This window comes from Uloborus diversus, chromosome 8 (genome assembly GCF_026930045.1).
Source record: "Uloborus diversus isolate 005 chromosome 8, Udiv.v.3.1, whole genome shotgun sequence".
NCBI lineage: Eukaryota > Metazoa > Arthropoda > Arachnida > Araneae > Uloboridae > Uloborus > Uloborus diversus.
In genome coordinates, this window is record NC_072738.1 from 106,270,233 (window position 1) to 106,289,523 (window position 19,291).

General features: G+C 32.3%; 1 protein-coding gene across 1 annotated transcript; it reads left to right on the forward strand.

Annotated features, from left to right (window-relative positions):
• The first annotated feature begins 1,334 nt into the window (after positions 1-1,334).
• On the forward strand, positions 1,335-18,403 carry LOC129228528 (voltage-dependent calcium channel gamma-8 subunit-like). Its single transcript, XM_054863208.1, has 4 exons — positions 1,335-1,686; positions 7,970-8,047; positions 12,941-13,078; positions 18,159-18,403. The coding sequence occupies exons 1-4, from the start codon at positions 1,335-1,337 to the stop codon at positions 18,401-18,403; spliced, it is 813 nt and encodes a 270-aa protein (XP_054719183.1).
• The last annotated feature ends 888 nt before the right edge of the window (positions 18,404-19,291 follow it).

Below are 19,291 nucleotides of genomic sequence, written 5' to 3' on the forward strand. Positions count from 1 at the left end.
AGGAACTAATTTTTGTGCACATTCAGACAACTGGCGCACTTTTTCTGAACTAAAGTATTCCAAACGTGTTTCTAATGTATACTGGGAATTTTCAGTGTACACATTGGATTTTACAATTAGCTTTGTAGAATGTTGCCAAACTATTTTGCAAAAAAAATAGGTTGACAGTACTCTAAATTTTAAGTCCACAACTTAAGGTTCAACTTATATTAGAACCTTAAACTGTAAACTATCGATATCAGTTTTGCTCACAAACTTTCATGGCGTAATATTTAAGTTGAAAGTTTTTAGATGGGTTTTTTTTCTTACTAATAAAAATACTATTTTACTACCCTATAGTTTCAGTAGCAGATACAATGTTTTTCGTTAACTTAAATATTTAAAACACGGATCCTGAGCTTTAATTTTAAACCTATTTTGGTTTCCACTATATATGAGAAAAACAATGCGTAGAAGCATCGTTCGATTTGCAGTAATGCGCGGTGGTTTTATTAAAGATTTATTAATTTTTTAAAAATCCTTGCCATTTCCTTAATAACGTCGAAAGCACCAACACCGTGAAATTACAAAGATTACACCTACTCTTTCAATATTTTAAGGATAATTTAAAACGATTTAAAATACGGCTATGAAACGCAATTTTTTTTCTTATCATTACAAGATAATCCACAAAAAAATAATAAATGATGTATACTAAAACTTTACCATGAAATCTCAAAAATAATAATAATTTCTTCCTTTTTTTTCAGGATGGTGTAAAACAGTGCTTTCTTGTATTTTCTGCATCGATTTGGAAATTATTTTGAAAAGCCTACCCTGCATCAAAATGTTTATACTAGTGCCTTAGTTGCATTTTAAGAAGATTGATAGTTTTAAGTCTCTGTGATATTGATTCAACAAACTATATGCAGAATCTGATATGTGATTACGTTTTTCAAATATGAAAAATAATCAATTCATTTGGGAAGAATTTTTTGTGAAATTGTTTTTAAAACCCTTTTAAATAATTTCATAAATTTTCGCTGCATTCAGAAAAGAAGTTTCTAGAAAATGGAAGAATACAGGCATTTTTAATACGAATACCTTATATTTACATAAGTTTAAAAGCTATTTATTTTAATGAAAAAAAATAACTGATGGGCTTATCAAACTAATTTAGAAAATTTTAAACGACTCATGGGAAGTTTTGTAAAATAATGAATCCATCTAGCATTGATATGAATAATCCAACGAAAAACACTAAACTGAGTTCAATAAGGGCTTCAAAATAAAAAATTAAATAAAATAAATGAATTTATGCTCATACTTACACTGAAAGAGAACTAAGTATCAAGATGTCAGGTCGAGAAAAAACTCAACCGTCTAACCCAGATGAACAAAATCAAAAAAGAACTCGCAAAGCGAGTGCAATGCAAAGAATCCGAAAACGAGTAGCCAACAGAGATCCGGCAGCAGTTCTTGTGTTCGAAAGGAAGTTGCTAGTAGCAGCCACAGCTGGACTGATCTTAGCTTTTATTTTGTGGACAGTAGCTGTTAGTACAGACTTTTGGTTCCATGTGTCCTCATCAGATGGCACTCCTATTTATATGAACAGAACAAATTCGTTTTTTGTCAGAAGCCACTCTGGACTTTGGACTATTTGCAAGTACATTCACGCAAATGGAACTTTGACAAGTTTGGCATCAAGTAAGTATATCTTTACTTAAAATAATTTTTCCAATAGTTTCAAAATTTTTGTAATAGTTTTTATGTACACTGTAAAAATGCTGTAATTTACACTAAAAATGCTGTAATTTTTACGTCAACTTTTGAAATATTTTTCAAATCATAGCAGTTGTAACCAGTGTTGCCAAAGCTCTGTGCCAAATCTTTGGTTTTCAATAGAGAGCTTGGATTCTTGGAATTTTGTGTATAATTCTTAGGTTTTGGGCTTATATATAAAACATATAAAACATATATACGAATATTTTAAAGATAAATCATATTATTTTTACTAAAACATAATTTTTTGGCAAAGCGATATATAGTGGAGGCTTCTTTATGCACTTGCTTAACTATTTTTAAAAATTAGGTTAAACATAGAAAACAAAACGCCTCTCCGCTGTACCCCTGAATAATTTATTTCTGTATGTGATAAATCTTTGCAGCCTATTTGTTTTGTGCACTATAACTGTTTTTTTTTTTTTTTTTTTTTTTTTTTTTTTGTGGGAAACACGATTTTTGCAAGGAAAACAATTATCTTTTTAATGGAAATTGTTCTATTGAAACAATCACTGAAACCGCAGATTATTGTACAAGTTATTATTATTATTATACTACTAATTATGCAGACTGTGTGAAGAAGGACTGATCTCATGATGAGTTGTTGCTTGGATGACTTTGTCTCCAGCGTGCATCAGAGCAAGATTACATTGAGTCTGTGAACATCACAAATGAGCACCACAGTAGTGGGGGGCAACGTACTCTTTACTGGTGAATCTCAATTGAACACATAATTGTTTGCCGAAGAGCAATGCTATGGTGAGATCCGGAGTGACTCAATCTGGTAGAAAACATCACCAGAAAACACTATTATAGAGGGGCCAGTTTGCTCGGGATAGCAGCAAACGCTTGAACAGACTTTTGCATGTTTGTTTTTGCGACTTTTGGTGCGAACTTCATACGTCTCTTAGACATCAAGACGAAATCTTAAACCTTTAGTGCGAAGTTTTCTCACTGCAATGGCTAATGGGTCGATATATCTGCACCAGAGATCCAGAACAACGTAAGTCGCGACTTCACGGGAGAGAGGAAAAACGGTTATCTGGCGCTTGCAAACGATGGAACGCGCGTTCTTTTAAAGCTGGTAAATAATGACAAAGAACTTTTTTTTTTTTTTTTTGAATTACGTTCACATAGATGTGGAACATGATTCTACATACAACACACTAAAAAACTGAAAATCTCGAATTTTTTTACTTACGTCAGTCAGATACAGATTAGTGAACGATAATGAGCAAATGGCATAAAAATAGGTTTGTTTCCTTCAGTCAAAAGTAGTACTTTCAGTCACTGAAGTTGATAGAATAAGCAAAAAAAAAAAAAAAAACTTGGACCCAGAAAATTCTTCCATATTTCCAACAGTTATTTTTTAATTAATTTTTTAAAATGTCCAATTTTTCAAATAAGGCGTGGTCTTGATGACCTCACAAATGATGCTTTTTTGGCGATCTTTATACCGCGCTTCCACGTTATGATAATCAAGAAGCGAATTAAAATTGTGCTCTACGCTTGCTATCAATCATATCGTTGCCAATACACGTGAGTAAAGATGCAAATTAAATATTTTGCGCTGTGAATGGCAACACAGAATGGCATTTCATCATTTGTGATGTCATCGGCAAGAAATGTAAACAATGAAAGATCACCGATTTAAGTACCTATTTTTTGAAAATATTAAACTTAAACAAATTATTTAAAAAATTGTTAGATATTATGTATTTAAGCATTTTTTTTTTCAGAAAAAAAATGCTTTTAAAATATTGGAAACGACCTCATTATGATCGGAGAGGAATTATCTGAAGAGAAAAACTAACACAAGTGGCGTGGCCTGCTAGATCACTGGATCTGAAACCCATGCAGCGTGTATGGGATAGGTTATGAAGAAGAGTTCCACGTTGCAGTTCACCTTTCACTAAAAACTCCATCACGATTTACAACAGGAATAATAATTAATAACACAAAAAATCAAGCTACTACTATGAACCTTCCTTGCCGCTGTCAAGGATAGATTTCAGTTAAAAAAGGGGTACCATACTCGTTATTAGCAAGTTGCCTTCATTAAAGATTTTGACTTTCTGCTTAAAAAACTATGCAACTGTTAGATTTTGACGGTAGTATACAAAATCTCTTTTACAAACACAGACAGATGTATTTCGAAAAATTTCTGATTTTGGAAACAGTTCACTTTTCGCATCTAAATCAAAATTTTTGGAACATTTGTTCCGCTGTACTAATTTGTACAATGTTTCCAAATACTTGTAAGTATTACAGATTTATGCCATGTTAGTCGCGAATATTTGAACTGGGCAGTGTGCTAGTTTATTTTTAGGTTCGCGAATCTTTCATACTTTTACGCATTTGTCTTTTTTAGCATGCTTATAGCCTGCATAGCCTATTAGCATAGTTTCTTTGCTAAATTGAGACTAAAGTGCATTATTTCTGTTAAATTTCTCCTTTATGTTTCATTAATTTAACCGTTTATTTCAAAAACCAGTCATGCGACAAACGCTAAAACTTCGAAAAAACATTTTTACCTTCGAATTAAATTTTTTTATATTAGGATTTCAATGTTTTAAACTAAAAGTGATACATGTGTAGGTATATTCCTTTCAATAAACAATGTTGTAATCATTATTCAATAATTTAATAAGGTGATATAGATGTTTTCCCAGAATTAGCAATTTTGTAGCTTAACAGGTTTTTGAAAAAAATGATTCAATTTACGTAAGTTAAAATAGGAAGTAAAAAATATTTTTAACAAACAATCACTAGAAAGTAACCGAACAATTAATCTAATTCCTCGAGTTAAGCTATCAGAAATAATTAAGTTCTTTTCTGAGTTCTTGGAAGTTTTCAACCGAGATTTTTTCTGGAATCCAATTAATGATTCAATTACTTCCCAATTAAAACATCTCTCCACGTTCAATAAATTTATTTAAGTAACAATCTGTTTCATTTCCATCTGTCAACTTAAACAAACGAAATGAAAAACTGGCAAAGTTTCAAGCTAAGGAATGTGCAATGTTTTTGGGCCGTCAACAAAGCAACAGGACTAACGCCAAATGCTGAAGTCCACGTTTTTACGGATCACTAAAACAACATTTTAGAACTCTAAAAAAAAATTTAGCTCCTGTTTTATGTTGTTTTTTTAAATATTCATGTTCAGCCTATTTATGTTACTATTAGTTTTTTTTGATCTTATTATTATTATTATTATTATTATTATTATTATTATTATTATTATTATTGTTATTATTATTATTTTTGTTTCTTGAATTGTTAAACCTTTCATTAACAGACTATGGTAGCATAATCTAATTTACAATGATTCTTAACCGCTGGTCCCATTTCGCGGAAAATGTTGACCGGTCCTCCATTTTTACCTGACCGCTCTGGTAATTTTACCCTTAAGAATACCAATAATAAAATTTTGTAAGCATTTTATTACTCTTTGTTACATTAGGATCTCGAATCTATATAGTTTTGCCCTTGATCTTCCGCAACACTAGTGTGCTGAAATTTGTGTCTTTCATATGGACTGGATTTTGTAATTATTTTTATTTTTACATTATTCGGTGGTTTTTTTAAAAGCTTTACAGTGCTGGCCAAATTATTAGACTAAAAATTTAAAAGCAAATTCTTTATTGATTACATAACTATAAACACATTAACGAACAGTGAAATAATTATGTAATATTTAGTATGCATTCCCTTGTTCTTGATGAGCATTTTAAGTCTTTTTGGCATACTTTTCGCAAGGTTTACACCATTTCTTAACTTTTTAAAAAAGAAGGTAAAAGATTGTTTATACTCACTATTATATATACTCACATACACATACCCACTAATTACAATATAACTAACTTTAAATATAACAGAACACACTAATAAAAAGAACTAATGAACTGTTTAAGCTGGTTAAGGTTATGTTCCTGGTAGGTAGATAAACAAAGAACATAAACAAAGCAGACAGTGCTGCCACCTGTAAACATTGAATTACGCTAAAATAACGTAATAATCTGTGTACAGTATGTACTGTACTTTAACAGTGAAATTAATAGTATTTTAGTACAAATAGTGTACCAAAAAACAAAAAACTCTTTAGTCTATTAATTTGGCCAGCCACTGTATTTGCTTGAAAAAAATGAGTAAAATAATAGCTCGCATTTTCAATTACATGCAGCTACAAATAAAAAAATCCTAGTCATTCCTATTTTAAAAGCAAACACGTTTTTAAAAACAATGCTAGCAAAGAATTTCAATCAAAAATCAACCAAATTACAGTTTAACACAAATAACAATACATATTTACATTAGGTAAAAATATTTCAGTGTAAACGTGTACATAGTAAACATATTTACGCATAGTTTCGAAGATTAAATAAATTTTAAACTCATGACCCACAAAAAAAAAAATAGTAGATCTACGTCATACTTTAAATTGAAGTGGGACTTTGAGGCTTGGTAAATTTGAAAATATAATAACAAACTTTCGTTCAAAAAGCAATTTACATATCTTGTTTGTCATTCAAGATTTTTTTTTTTAATATAGGGTTTCTTATTCTATTTTCTTTCTCAACAACGACTTTGTCCAGTAGTCGTCTGAAAAAAACATATTTACAAACTTCTTCTGGGTAATAGGTACTAGCTCATAGTATACATCATATGGTCTCACGGCGCTGCAGATTATTTCCGAACAATAGAACGCCATAATGCACCCCCAAACCACTCGAGTATAACTCATCATACTTATAAATAGAAATCATTTACAACTGGAAATGTGAAATTTGTCGGCGTACGCCTCAGTAGAAATTCCATTAAATATGAGATAATTCAGATTCGCAAATGTACTGCTTTTCGAAGTATGACCAAAGGGCATTCAAATATGAACGAATTTCAACCCCGGATTTTCGACGCATTGCGTAGCTCTATTAAGAACAGTTAGTTCGTGGTTTAGGGTTAGTATCTGACCACTTTAAAATGGCTGCTTTTTGTTCAAATTTCGCACTTTTTGACGAATTAATTTTATTACTCATTTTCTTATCTTTTTAAAACTGATCAATTTTGTTCTTTGTGTGTGCATGATACACGAGCCGTTGAGAGCAGAAGTGGTGTAAGTTTATTTTTTACTAGTAGTACCCGCACGGCTTTGCTTTCTTTGGTTCGCCTGTATATTTACAAATAATTTATGGTGAATTTCTCGCCAATTGGCTCGGTTCCACGTTATGATAACTTAGTAATTTACTCGTTCATCTTATGCTCGGGAAAATTTTCTTAAAATTGAAACAGTAAAAGTACAAAATCGAATTTTCGAAAAATCGCTTCGCGGTGCACACCTCCATGCTACAAACTAACTTTGTGCCGAATTTCATGAAAATCGGCCGAACGGTTTAGGCGCTATGCGCGTCACAGACATCCAGACATCCTCCGGACAGAGAGACTTTCAGCTTTATTATTAGTAAAGAAGATGCTTTGTATTTACACCATCAGAAATTAGTTTTACTCTGATTTTATTTGTTGCGAAATTGGGGTAAGGTATTTTTTTAAGCTTTGTATTTACACAATCAAAAATTAGTTTTACCCTTGTTCCCCCTTATGCGATAGAGGTGTAAGTTTATTTTTTAAGCTTTTTATTTACACCATCAAAATTCAGTTTTACGCTTATTCTACTTTATGCGAAAGAGATGTCAGTTTATTTTTTATGATTTGTATTTGCAACATCAAAAATTAGTTTTGCCCTCATTCTACTTTAAGCTTAAGAGGTGTCAGTTTATTATTTATGCTTTGTATTTGTTCCATCAAAAATTAGTTTTCCCCTACTCTACTTAATGTGAGAGTGGTGTAAGTCTAGGTTAAATCATTTGCCAATGGCAAAACGGCTAATGTAAAAGGAAACAATAATAGTGATTTGTGCTAAAGTGGAGACGAAGCTATTCAATCATTCAGATTGTTGGTACAATGACATACGTCACTTTTGCTCTTAAAACGAAACAGAATCACACAATTTTATAACTATAATTTCTAAAAGAGGGCCAGCTTTCTTAGGCTTATACTTTCATTGATATTAAATAAATTAGATGAATACCTGTTTATGTATTTTGTATATTTATTCGTAAAATGAAATGAAGATGGTTCACTACTGTATTGAAAGTAGTTCTTTTTACAAGAAAGATTTTATTCAGTAACATAAATATTTATTTTTCTTTAGAGAACTGTCACAATCATCGACTCTTCCCTACAACAGAATTCTTACAAAAGAACCCTGAAGTCGATAGAACAATTTTAGGTAAGTTCAAAGCCTTTTTGTAACGTATTTTTATCACAATTTAAAATAATTAGATTTTATTTAATGAGTTTTCATTTTATTGTATTGCATGGCTACTATTTATTTTCTTACAATGTGCTTTCAAAATATTTAAGAAAAGAAAATTTCTGTGTAAAGATATTGAGTGCTAAAATAAATATTACTCTTCGGTATCAAATGTTTCAACTTTTATTTAAAAGAAAAAAAGTCTTATTGTGCTTGTTCTGTACAGTTTGGATTAAAGCAAAAAAACCTAGACATAAGACGTTTTGGAACATAATTACAATTTTTTCAAAATCTAGGACTGTCAAAGCAAAGTTTCGGGATCATGCAGATCTCGTCAAATTGGTAAAAGTAAAATTACCAGGAAGGAAACATATATTCGCTGTTATTGAATCAGTGTATCAGATTTTTACTTTGAAAATATGTTTTTTTTTTTTTTCTTTTTTTTGAGAATTTGAGAATTTGAGAATTTGAGGTCATTTTGCGTAAGAATTAGCAAGAATTATGCCTGAAACTTTTTGAAGGTTTTTTTTCGGATTTGCCGTGCAGTATTTATAAGTTTGTAGCTGCGTCAAAGCTCCCGTTGGATGTGTATATGAAAATTACGCAAATACAACGAAAAAAAAAAGAAAAGAAATGAAAAAAAAAAAACGGTAAATTGGTTGTTTTATATTTTTTTCACCATTAACCTCTCTCTTGACATTTTTCCAAGCCTCCCAAGGGCACGCACCCCAAGTTGGAAACCCCTGAACGAGATCAATATAACAGGTGCAATGTTGAATACATTTACGAAACACTTTTTTGTAACTAACTTGTAGTATTTAAAATGAACTTAAAGTAAAGCTGAATACATTATAACCATTAATAGATCTCTTTTTTATATTCTGGATACTGCTATCTTATTTCACGATAAAAACTGAAAACTTAAGTAAATACTACTTTAAAAGGTATCGGATTTTCGCAAGAAACATATTCTTCTTTGCAATTTCTACTAAAATTTCTCTTCACCTCATAACTCAGACTCAAAAAGTGTACTTTATGATCGCAGTTTCTGAAGATTTTTCGTTTTCTGTTTCCAATGGTTGACTAAATATAAAATTTATGAGTTTCTCACACTGTTTTACGGTTATTTATATTCATTTTGCTATGAAAGCGGTGACTGAATTTTTACCACATTTTCCCATGTTTTTTCATGATAAGAAGCACTGGTTTATAAAATGTTTGATTTAAAATTGTAACTTTTTAAATACTTTGGGAAAAACATGAAAATTTTGCTCCCACAAAACTATTTTTTAAGAAACCCGTAAAATATAGAAATAAATATTTTTAAAAAAGGTTAAAAGTTGTATAAAATATGATGCTAACCTTTTTTTTTATAAAATAAGGAAAACAGTATAGTCATTGATCACTTTAATAGACCTCATGACTGTATGATTGCATATAAAACAATTAAAACAATTTCCCATCAATGACTTTATGCATTTTTATATGGCCAACAACTGTAAGATCTCACGGCCAATAACTGTTATAAGGTGGTCAATACCTGTGCATTTGACATTTGTATTTTAGCGATGGCTTTATTCGGAATACATATACAAAAAGCGTTAAAAAAATATAAATTCAAAAATACATTATGTATTCATGAATAAATTAACATCCTATCATAAAACAGTTCCTCAAAAATAAAAATTATGTTTTATGCCCGGAACTCCCCGATTCCGAGTTCCCCTTTCCGCTAGGCTATCCGCGACTTCTCAATGCAGTCAGAAGTACTGTTATAAACTGTTGACCACTTAGCCATATATCTCTGAGTTTTTGGTTCCAAATTTTTTCACTAACTTGACGAAATTGGCAACACATTGGGCAAAAAAAACGAGATGCCAAATCTGGTGTCAGTTTGGTGGTAACGGCGATATTTAGTAAAAATCCAGTGAAATTAATGTTAGAATTGTAAGGGACAGTTACTAAAATTTTCCAAAATAATTTTGACAGTTATTGACTACAGCAAAGGTTATGATGCACGAAAATATTATTATATTGCTCCTAAAATCCGCTTTTCATGCATCCCATCTGTTTATCTCAAGGGTTTTTAACTGTTATACTACATTGCACTCTTTTCCAAATATCATATGAAAACAATTTTGCAGTATTAACGGTTTCTAAAGAAAATGGCCATTTTTTAATACGGTACCGAAAAATCAAAAATCGCAAATCGCAAAACGACCAAATCTCCTAGCGCTATTTTGTTGAAATGTTTTAACACCTTTAAAACATGCTTCCCTTATATATTTTTACACCTAGCTTAAAATAATATATTTCCAATAACTGTACTGTTGACCGCATTTTTAGCTCACATTGCTTCGAGACTATAAAACAAAAAATACCCCGCCCCCCCCAAAAAAAGTCTTAAAAATATGCTTAAAAGTTAAATTATCTTAGATCCCAGTTGCAGATTTCTGCAATTCAATCACTACATGCACATTTATACCTGTTTATAATTCAACATGCATTTAAACTACTAATGTTTCAATTTAATAAATGCTACAGAAATATGATTTACCTGCTGCTTGCAATTAATGTAACTGCGAGGTAATTCGTCATCGAAAATCCTAAGTTAATTAGGAAATCACTTTAATAATGCCTTTAATGCGTCAGTGTCAACTCTTTCGTGTGTTATAACCAAATACTTTAATGCGAAATATGTGTCATCCGTTCAATTCTGTTGCATATATTTAATTCATTCAAGCGCGATTATTAACCGTATAAATTTTAATCTATCGCAATAGTTACATTGTAAAAGATTAACAATTGTTTCATTTAGACTTATGCTGTTGCAAATCTTTTGACCTGGAGTTAATACATAAAATGTTTATTTAAGCATGTTGATGACCTTATCATGATCTTTATTGCTCTTATCATGGTCTTATTATGGAAATCAAAATAGAAAACTAGTAATATTTTGATGTAAAACAAGCCTTTATGTAAATTTAAGATGTTAAAACAGAAGTCCGTTGATTATTCTTAATAGAAATTCGCCCGTCAAGGAATGACGGGTGAAAACTGTTTCTCCATTTAAGCGAAGCGATTTCCTGTTTGGTGATATTTTGATAGTTGAAATTTCAAACCTAACTCAGTGGATTAACCCTAAATTCCAGTAGGTAGCGTTCATTGTTGACCACACTTTTCGTCTCTTCATTTCCCTGAAATGACTCAGTCTTACCAGCAAAACAGTTAAGTTATCGGATTCAGTTCAGCCTTGTCAAAATAAAACATTTCCTTACATGTCAAACACTAACAAATATGTTATCAAATTATCATGATGTGGCACGAGTTTCATTGTCGGTGTCGTCTGAAGCGTTACTCGATCAGTGAATTCGCTGTTATGTATGAGGATAATTTGAATTAAGCTCTCTGCAGTCAAATTATTGAAGGGCTGCTATGGGTAAAACAGTATGTCACAAAAGAAGATTTTACAGGCGAAGCACAAAACGAAGCAATATCAGATAATACTTCTTTAATAAATGAAAACTGTTTTCATTAAAAGTGCACTAAAACACGAACCCCTTAAATGTTTTTTTTTAATTTCTTATTTATTTATTTATTTATTTATTTTATTATTATTATTATTATCATTTTTTTTGAACATCCACAACGGTTCTTAAAAATAATAGTTTAGAATATCTGTGTTATGTATTCGCTACATCAGGAAAGCAGAAGTGAAATTTGTCACTGACTACTAAATTCTCCTAAACTGACATTGACTTTATTATCCATTATTCATAAAGTAATGAATTTTTTTCAGATTTTTAGATAGGAAAATCAACTTTGTACTTACTTAAAACAAAAGCACAATTTCGAATTTTCTTTTAATAAAACCGCGATTTATATTTCTTAATTAAAATATATCTCAAACAGAAATTCATGAAGAACGATATTTTGTAGAGAGAAATTTAGTACATGAACAAATAACATTGATATCAACAGTAAATCGAAAGCAAATGTAAGTTTAATACTTCCTAACTTTGCGTGTCCAAGGAATCATGCATATATTATGGTTTATAGTAATCGCTTGGCACCATTCGGATTTACTAAGCACGGAATTATTTCAGAAATAAGAACACTTAATAGAAGCGCTAATTATATTTTGAAACTTGTAGCTGAAAAGCCACTTTTCGCAATTACACTGCTTTTAGCAATTCAGAAAACATTTTCGCAAATGTCCTTGATTTTTACAGGAAACAGGTGTAAACCCGCGAAATCCTGGAACGTTGCCTGGAAGTAACCTGAAATTTTTCGGAATTTCCATACAGTGTAAACTCACCTCCTTTGCATTGAAAAAGAGGTTCTTTTTAGCCATAAAATATGTGTTGCAGTACTCTTTTTATTTGTATAATTTAATGTTGGAATATTTTCGTTTAGCATTCTGTCTTGTTACAGAAAATAGATAATGATTTAATCATCATGCGCAGTGCATCGAACTCTAAATTTAAAATATATCCATTTATATAGTTCTTGTCCTTTCTTTAAGCACCGAGCAAGACATCTAAATTTAGGTAAAAAGCATTTGATAGTTAACAAGTTGCATTTGGAGAAAGATGATTTATTAATTTTGAAAAATTAAGTCTTTCGTAGACAGGATGGTATGAGAATTGTTCCATTAAATCGTTCAACTTTTTGTGTGAAAAAAAATCTCTAACATTTTCATTTAAAACTACGAGGCAAATGGCATTGTTTAATATTCATATTCATTTCAAATACAGAGTTGAATTCATCGTAATGATTTCTTTCAAAGCTGTTGAACTACCATTTATTTCTTACTACTGTTCAGAAGGATTAAAAATTATTGATTTAATGTTCTTTTTTCCCCCCTAGATTATACAAGAACAGAAACAGCATTTGCGATCATCAGTTTTTGCCTCATTGCAATGGGTTTTGGCTTCAGTGTCTACACATTTAAGGAGCCAAGATATATGTTCAAAAGATTAGCAGGCGTCGTGCATTTCATATCAGGTAAAAAAAAAAATAATCTTCTTGAATATAAAGAGTTACTGTTACTGCCACTTGTAAATTTACCGTCTGCCGTGTTTTACGTTTATTATTTACTGGCGGTATCCGCACGGCTTTGCCCGTAGTAGAAAATTAAGTGGTCATTTGCTTCGCCTGTCTATTTACAAATAATGGATGATGAATTTCACGCCAATATGCTTTGTTAATTTGCTTGTCCATGATATGGCAATTTACTCGTCCATGTTATGGTAATTCGCTCGATTGCTGCAGAAGAATTAAAATGGTGGCTTAAAAATGAATAAAAAATGAAAAAAATTGAATTTTCGAAAAATCGCTTCGAGGTGCTCCCCTCTATGCTACGAACTAATTTTGCGTCAAATTTCAGGAAAACCGGCCGATTGGTCTAGACGCTATGCGCTTAACAGACATCTAGATATTCAGAGACATAGACTTTCAGCTTTATCATTAGTAAAGATTATCTTCTGCGTTGTTTGTTGCTAATTTTGAAACGGCAACGCTTAAAATAATTAGATTGAACATTTGGATGGTTTCGCTGGTGTATGGATGCTATTTTTGAGCCCGTTGTTGACGGATACTTTTATTTTATATTTCATGTAAATACGTAATTAACACATAAAATACACCGGCAGCTCAGTCATTTCCAGCCAAGGACTGCAGTTTCGTGCTTATTAGCACACATCAGCCCGGCATAGGAAAGCGACTGAGATGGAGGTGGAAACCGTCTTAAGGAAACCAAGAGTGCCAAACAAACTGGTAGCTAATATATTTCATGTATTTCTGCTTTAGTCCTGGCTATTGGGCGGTAATTTACGTAATTAACAGTTTTTTTTATATAAAAATTGAAGAAAAAAAGCAATAAATAGCGCATACGATAATTAAATTACGAAATGCAAATAAGCATCAAAGATTGCTGACGATAAAAAAAATATACATAGTTATAAATATTAAATACAACGTACACCAGGCGATTAATTTACAAGTAGCTGTAACAGTTATGGCAAATAACTATTCGTGTCAATGAAAGTCACTTTTGCGAAGTGAAATCTCTAATTTTGTTCCTCAGCGGTAATCTCTAAAATAACTTCCGAAGAAAGTGCTGGTTAGTTTGAAAAGTAATTAAAATTTTGCTGATCTCTTTCTCTTCCTATTTTCCCCGTTTAAGTATCTTATTACTACTTATTTTTAGCTTATTAGCAGAACCCGTGTAAACAAAGCACCGATTATACAGCTTTTGAGATGCTATTGGCGCTGTTTCTATATTACCAAGAATAATAGCGGTGAGGAGTCATTACTATAGTCCGAATATATTTTCCAAAATTCTGCATACAATACACATTTACACTTTATCCTTGAAATACATTTTTAAAATTCTTAATGCCTAAAGTTAGGTCAATTTGTGAAAGGATTACTATAAATTAACATGTACTTTGAAAGTTTTTAAAGTTTAGATTTGACTCGGTTTCTAATTTGCTTGAAAATTTCAAGAATTAAAAGTATTCGTAAATATTTTTTTTGGCGTATACCATTAAAATTTTAGATTTTACGAGATGTAAAATCTTTTTCAAGTTATTTTCTTTTTAATGTGTAAATAAGCACTACTCTCTTATATAGTTTTAAAAGAAAGGCTTAAAAAATAAAAAGAAAGAAAAACTATAGTTGCGGCAAGCCTGACCTGGCAGCGTTTAATGATTTGATTACGATTTGTGAAGCCTTCAGAATGCTGACAGGTTAGGTTTGCCCCAACTATACTATAATCTTCTTTTATTCTTCTACAGCACTGTTTAAATGAGAAACAAACACTGAAAAAAATATCCCCCCCCATATAGCAGTCTTAAAAACTTATACCGTTATAAAGTACAAGTCGTTTATGAAGTATTGCTACTGATAAATAAAGTTTATTAAAAAAAAATAAATACTTCTGATTTTAACATAATCCTTTATTTATTTCGACCCTTATCTTAAAAATGTACAACGTCCGCTTCTACTTGCGCACTTTTCGTTATTCTGAGAAGATTTAGACGATTTTCAAATGTGCGCTAAGCAGGGTCTGATTACTGAATAGACCAACTAGGCCGTGGTCTAGGGCCCTCAATATTTAGGGGGCCCCAAATGGCTAAAATTACTTCAGTCTATCTCTAAAATTGTTCCAGCCAACGGTTAAAGTTATAAAGTTTGAATACAGGGGAATCCAAAAAAGTATTCGGTCCAAAGTCCCTAGATATCTTAATCGGGCCTTAGCACAAAATACTAATGTAGCCAAAATTTTCTTTCTTGGGAGTATAGGGCAGAGTGTTTGGTTCTGAAAATCTTTACTTGGATATAAACCGGTATATTAAAATGGGCAAAGCGTCTTAAAATCAATGATTCTGGAAGGTTCACCTAATCCTCAGTGCTTCCCTTGCAGTACCCCTAACAGTTTTTTTTTTTTCTTTTATGGACACTGTTTTCAGTTTTCGACTTCAGCGCCACTTCCATGCCTTTAGCTAGTATTGTACTAACGGTAAAAAATCTTGATGAGATAGGACTTTTAAAAAAATGTATGTATAAATCTAAAAAACGATTTTTTCTCAACGAAATTTCTTAATCAGGGCAAGACTTTATAAACACTCTGTAATGTTAAATTTAGTACATTTTGCTACAATAACTGCATAAAGGCAGAAAAATATCGAAAAATCGATTGTTATTTTCTGTGTATGTGACGATGAATCTTCATTCACTCGATATTAACATGGGGAAAGACTTCTTCAATCTTCTTTATTTACTACTTTCCAGTGATTACAATGTCAATAGAACGCCACTCGCTCGCTTTCATAACCACACATCATATCGGCCTTCTTGCTTTCTTACTTGCAATATCTGTGCGCTCTTTCAGCGCCCTCTTTCTTTTTTAGATTTCATACTTAATAACAACAACCAACATCCTTTTTTGCCCAGTAAATCGGCGGGATTGTTTTCCTGTAACGTGTCACAAAAAATGTCACTGCTAGTATAAAATTCGGCTATAAATTTCTATCCCCGTCTATTTGTTAAGCAAAACAATATTTTTTATATATAAAATTAGCTGCGTCGCCCGGCTTTTCACGGTCTACCTAAAAATACTAGAACAAAAAAATATCTGTACAATTTCCCGACAGATTGCGGGAAAAATAACAGATTAAAAAAAAGGAGCATTTTTCATAATGCACTCAAAAGGACAAAATAACTTTTCTGGGTCAAAGGATTTGAATTGTTCCTGTCAATTTCAAAAATTCCAAGAAAATCGCACTACAAACGAAGAATAATGCGGTTCAAGTCATGCAGAGAATCTTATCATTATCTAGCTTTCAATCATGACTTTGAGTGTTGAAACATGCATATTTTTCGTCTTGGGAAAGTGTGGGGAGCAAATTTTTTTTGCTTGGATTTGGGCCTCTTGTTGCCCTTAAGGCCCCTATAGTGGAGGAGCCGACGCATCCGTCATTTTGGAGCAAACGTGATCCAGTGCTTCGTAGCGTTAGCATTGCTGCCGATGTTTACATTTCTTTAGCATGTGTTAAATTGAGTCAAATGGGTGGTTGTTCGGCTGTTAATTGTGTAAATAGCTCCAAAAAAGGATTTCGGCTCTTCAGATTTCCAGTAGATGCAGAAAGAAAAAAGAAATGGATAAATAATGGCATGCGAAGTGACTGGCAGCTTGGAAACGACGCCAACTGTTTCCAAAATTTCGCCAATGTTCACCTTCGCTCTCCGATTCTCTCGCTCCCTGTTTGGCGAAGGATTGCCAATAAAGGTAGCTTTCCCTGTTGTACTCTTGCTCCAAAATGGCGGATGCGTCGGCCTCTCCACTTATAGGGGCTCTAGTTGCCCTGAGAGGGTGAATAATAGGGGGGGGGGGGCATTATTGAATCATTCTCGCCGAACATCCTCCCTCTATGCTTCAGACTCTCTTTCCGAGAGAACGTCCTGTGTTCCAAGATGACAACGCCACTACTTATAAGCACCACTGTGTTCAAACATGGAGATGAAGCATGACGATGAAGTGTAACATCTACTCGATGTTCCCAGTCCCCTGAGCTGAATGTCATTGAGCCTTTGTGGGATTTCTAGAGAAAACTGTCAAAACGATTCAGAAACGTTCCTGGAGAATAATGGGCAGCTGATGTGTCTGTTTTCTGTCAGAAACATATCTTACAAAAACCTGGAACGTTTTTCGCTAACATTCAGTAAACTTCCTAAAATTATTCTGGAAACCTCCTGAAAAATTCTGAAATCTTCCCATTTAAAGCAGTCGTATCTCTGGAACTTTAGAACCAACTTGTGTAGGTTTAATACAACAGCTAGGAACCATCCTAATTTATCAAGAGTGTTTCACGAGCAGTATTGCAAACACGGCCAAAGCTAAGACAAGATTGCAAGAAGTATCGATAATTTTACTTTCTTGCAATTTTTACAAAGTTACGTAGTCCATGGACTTATTCGCTCCCTTTGGGAACCTAAACAGTCTGGACGGGCCATAATCGGCCTGAAGCCGATACATTTTATAAATACGCTCAGTTAATCTTTAAACTGGGAGCTAAAAGTATTTTTCACAACAGTGAGAAGTCTGCATTCGTGCGACTTGTAGCAATTCAGGAAACGTTTTGACACTGATACTTGATTTTTTCAGGAATATTATAAAAACCATTAAAATCCCGAGACGTTTCATGAACATACTCAGTAACGTTTCAGAATTTTTTTACAGTGAACGAAGTCCATACGCGTTTTCTCCTCCATTCATTCTAACTGAACTCGAGGCGGTTTTGCACGAGAAAAGGGTGCGAATTCTAGTGCATAATATTCAAAATCTCGATTTATCAGTCCCACGTCAAATGCAAGCTGTCATTTGTTCTTTTTAAAAAATAAATTCAAAATAAAATGTTAACGGTAATTGCTTGAGAAAAGAAATTACAAAGAAAAACACTGTTTTCGGAATACTTTTTTACTATTTGAAATATTTCGGAAAGAGTTTGAACCTCAAAACTCACCCTTAAATAAGGCCTCAGATCAGTGAATTTATCTCACACTAATTTCTTTTCTCTTGCAGCTGGTGCCGTTTTGGTAGTCATAGAAGTAGTAGTTAATTCAGTGCAATATGAAGAGCAATTCCTACAAGACAGACATCCAAAAGGAGCAATTTGGTCCTATGGATATTCATTCGCCGTCGCTTGGATGACCTTTGTCGTTTTAGTCGCCTGTGGAGCTACCTTTCTCATTTGTTCCGGAAAGAAAAAAGGGGACCGAGCTACCCAATCGAACGATGACGAGCCGCATATTCTAGGAAGGATGTAGTTGTGTATCAGCTATTCCAATGAATCTACAAACATTATTGTGTGAAGTCACATATCACCGTTGTAATGGCTTCCAAACGTATGTCATACTGCCTTGGATGCTAATCTGTGATTTTAAATCCATACTAAAAATTACCAGGTCGTATCAGAAATTTATTTTTTCATTATCATGCTACAACTGATGTATTTTATATCTGAGTTACTATGCTCTAAAAGTTCTACTTTAAGGAATGGCATCAGTGCATAGGCTAAAAAAAAAACGAATTGAACTGAGTAATTCTAGCATCGCAAAGAAAATGATTATTGAGAATGGGGATTTTTTGCTTAACAGGAATGTTTTCAATGTAAATATATTTTAATATTGTGGATTATGTGTTATACATTACACACAAATATGTGTCTTTTTCTCTATAATACTGTACTTAGAGAAAAAAGGTATGAATGATATAAAAATATGTTGCAAAGCGAGGTTCGTAAATACAGTTGATACGTAAAGGTACTTTTTGTGAATTATTTTCTTGTTTTGTGAAAGCGCATTTCAGCAAACTGTTTTTAAAATTTAAAGTATTTGAAAATAATTTCTATATCCAGCTTTTACTTTATTATATTTTCGAAAATATTTCATTGTAGTGTGAGTTAATTAGCTATATTTCCTATTTGCATTTCAAAAATGTTTCTTGTGCAGACTTTACTATGCACAATGTTAAAATAAGCAATATATATACTAATACAAAAATGTGTAAGAAATAAATACACTAATAAGTACATTACATCCGAAAGCTCACAGATTTGAATTGAAGAGAAGGTTCCTGGAAACCCCGAAGCACGTGTATTCTGTAATCTGTATATTTGTGCTACAAAATTTTAGTTACTTCCAGTTACCAAAATG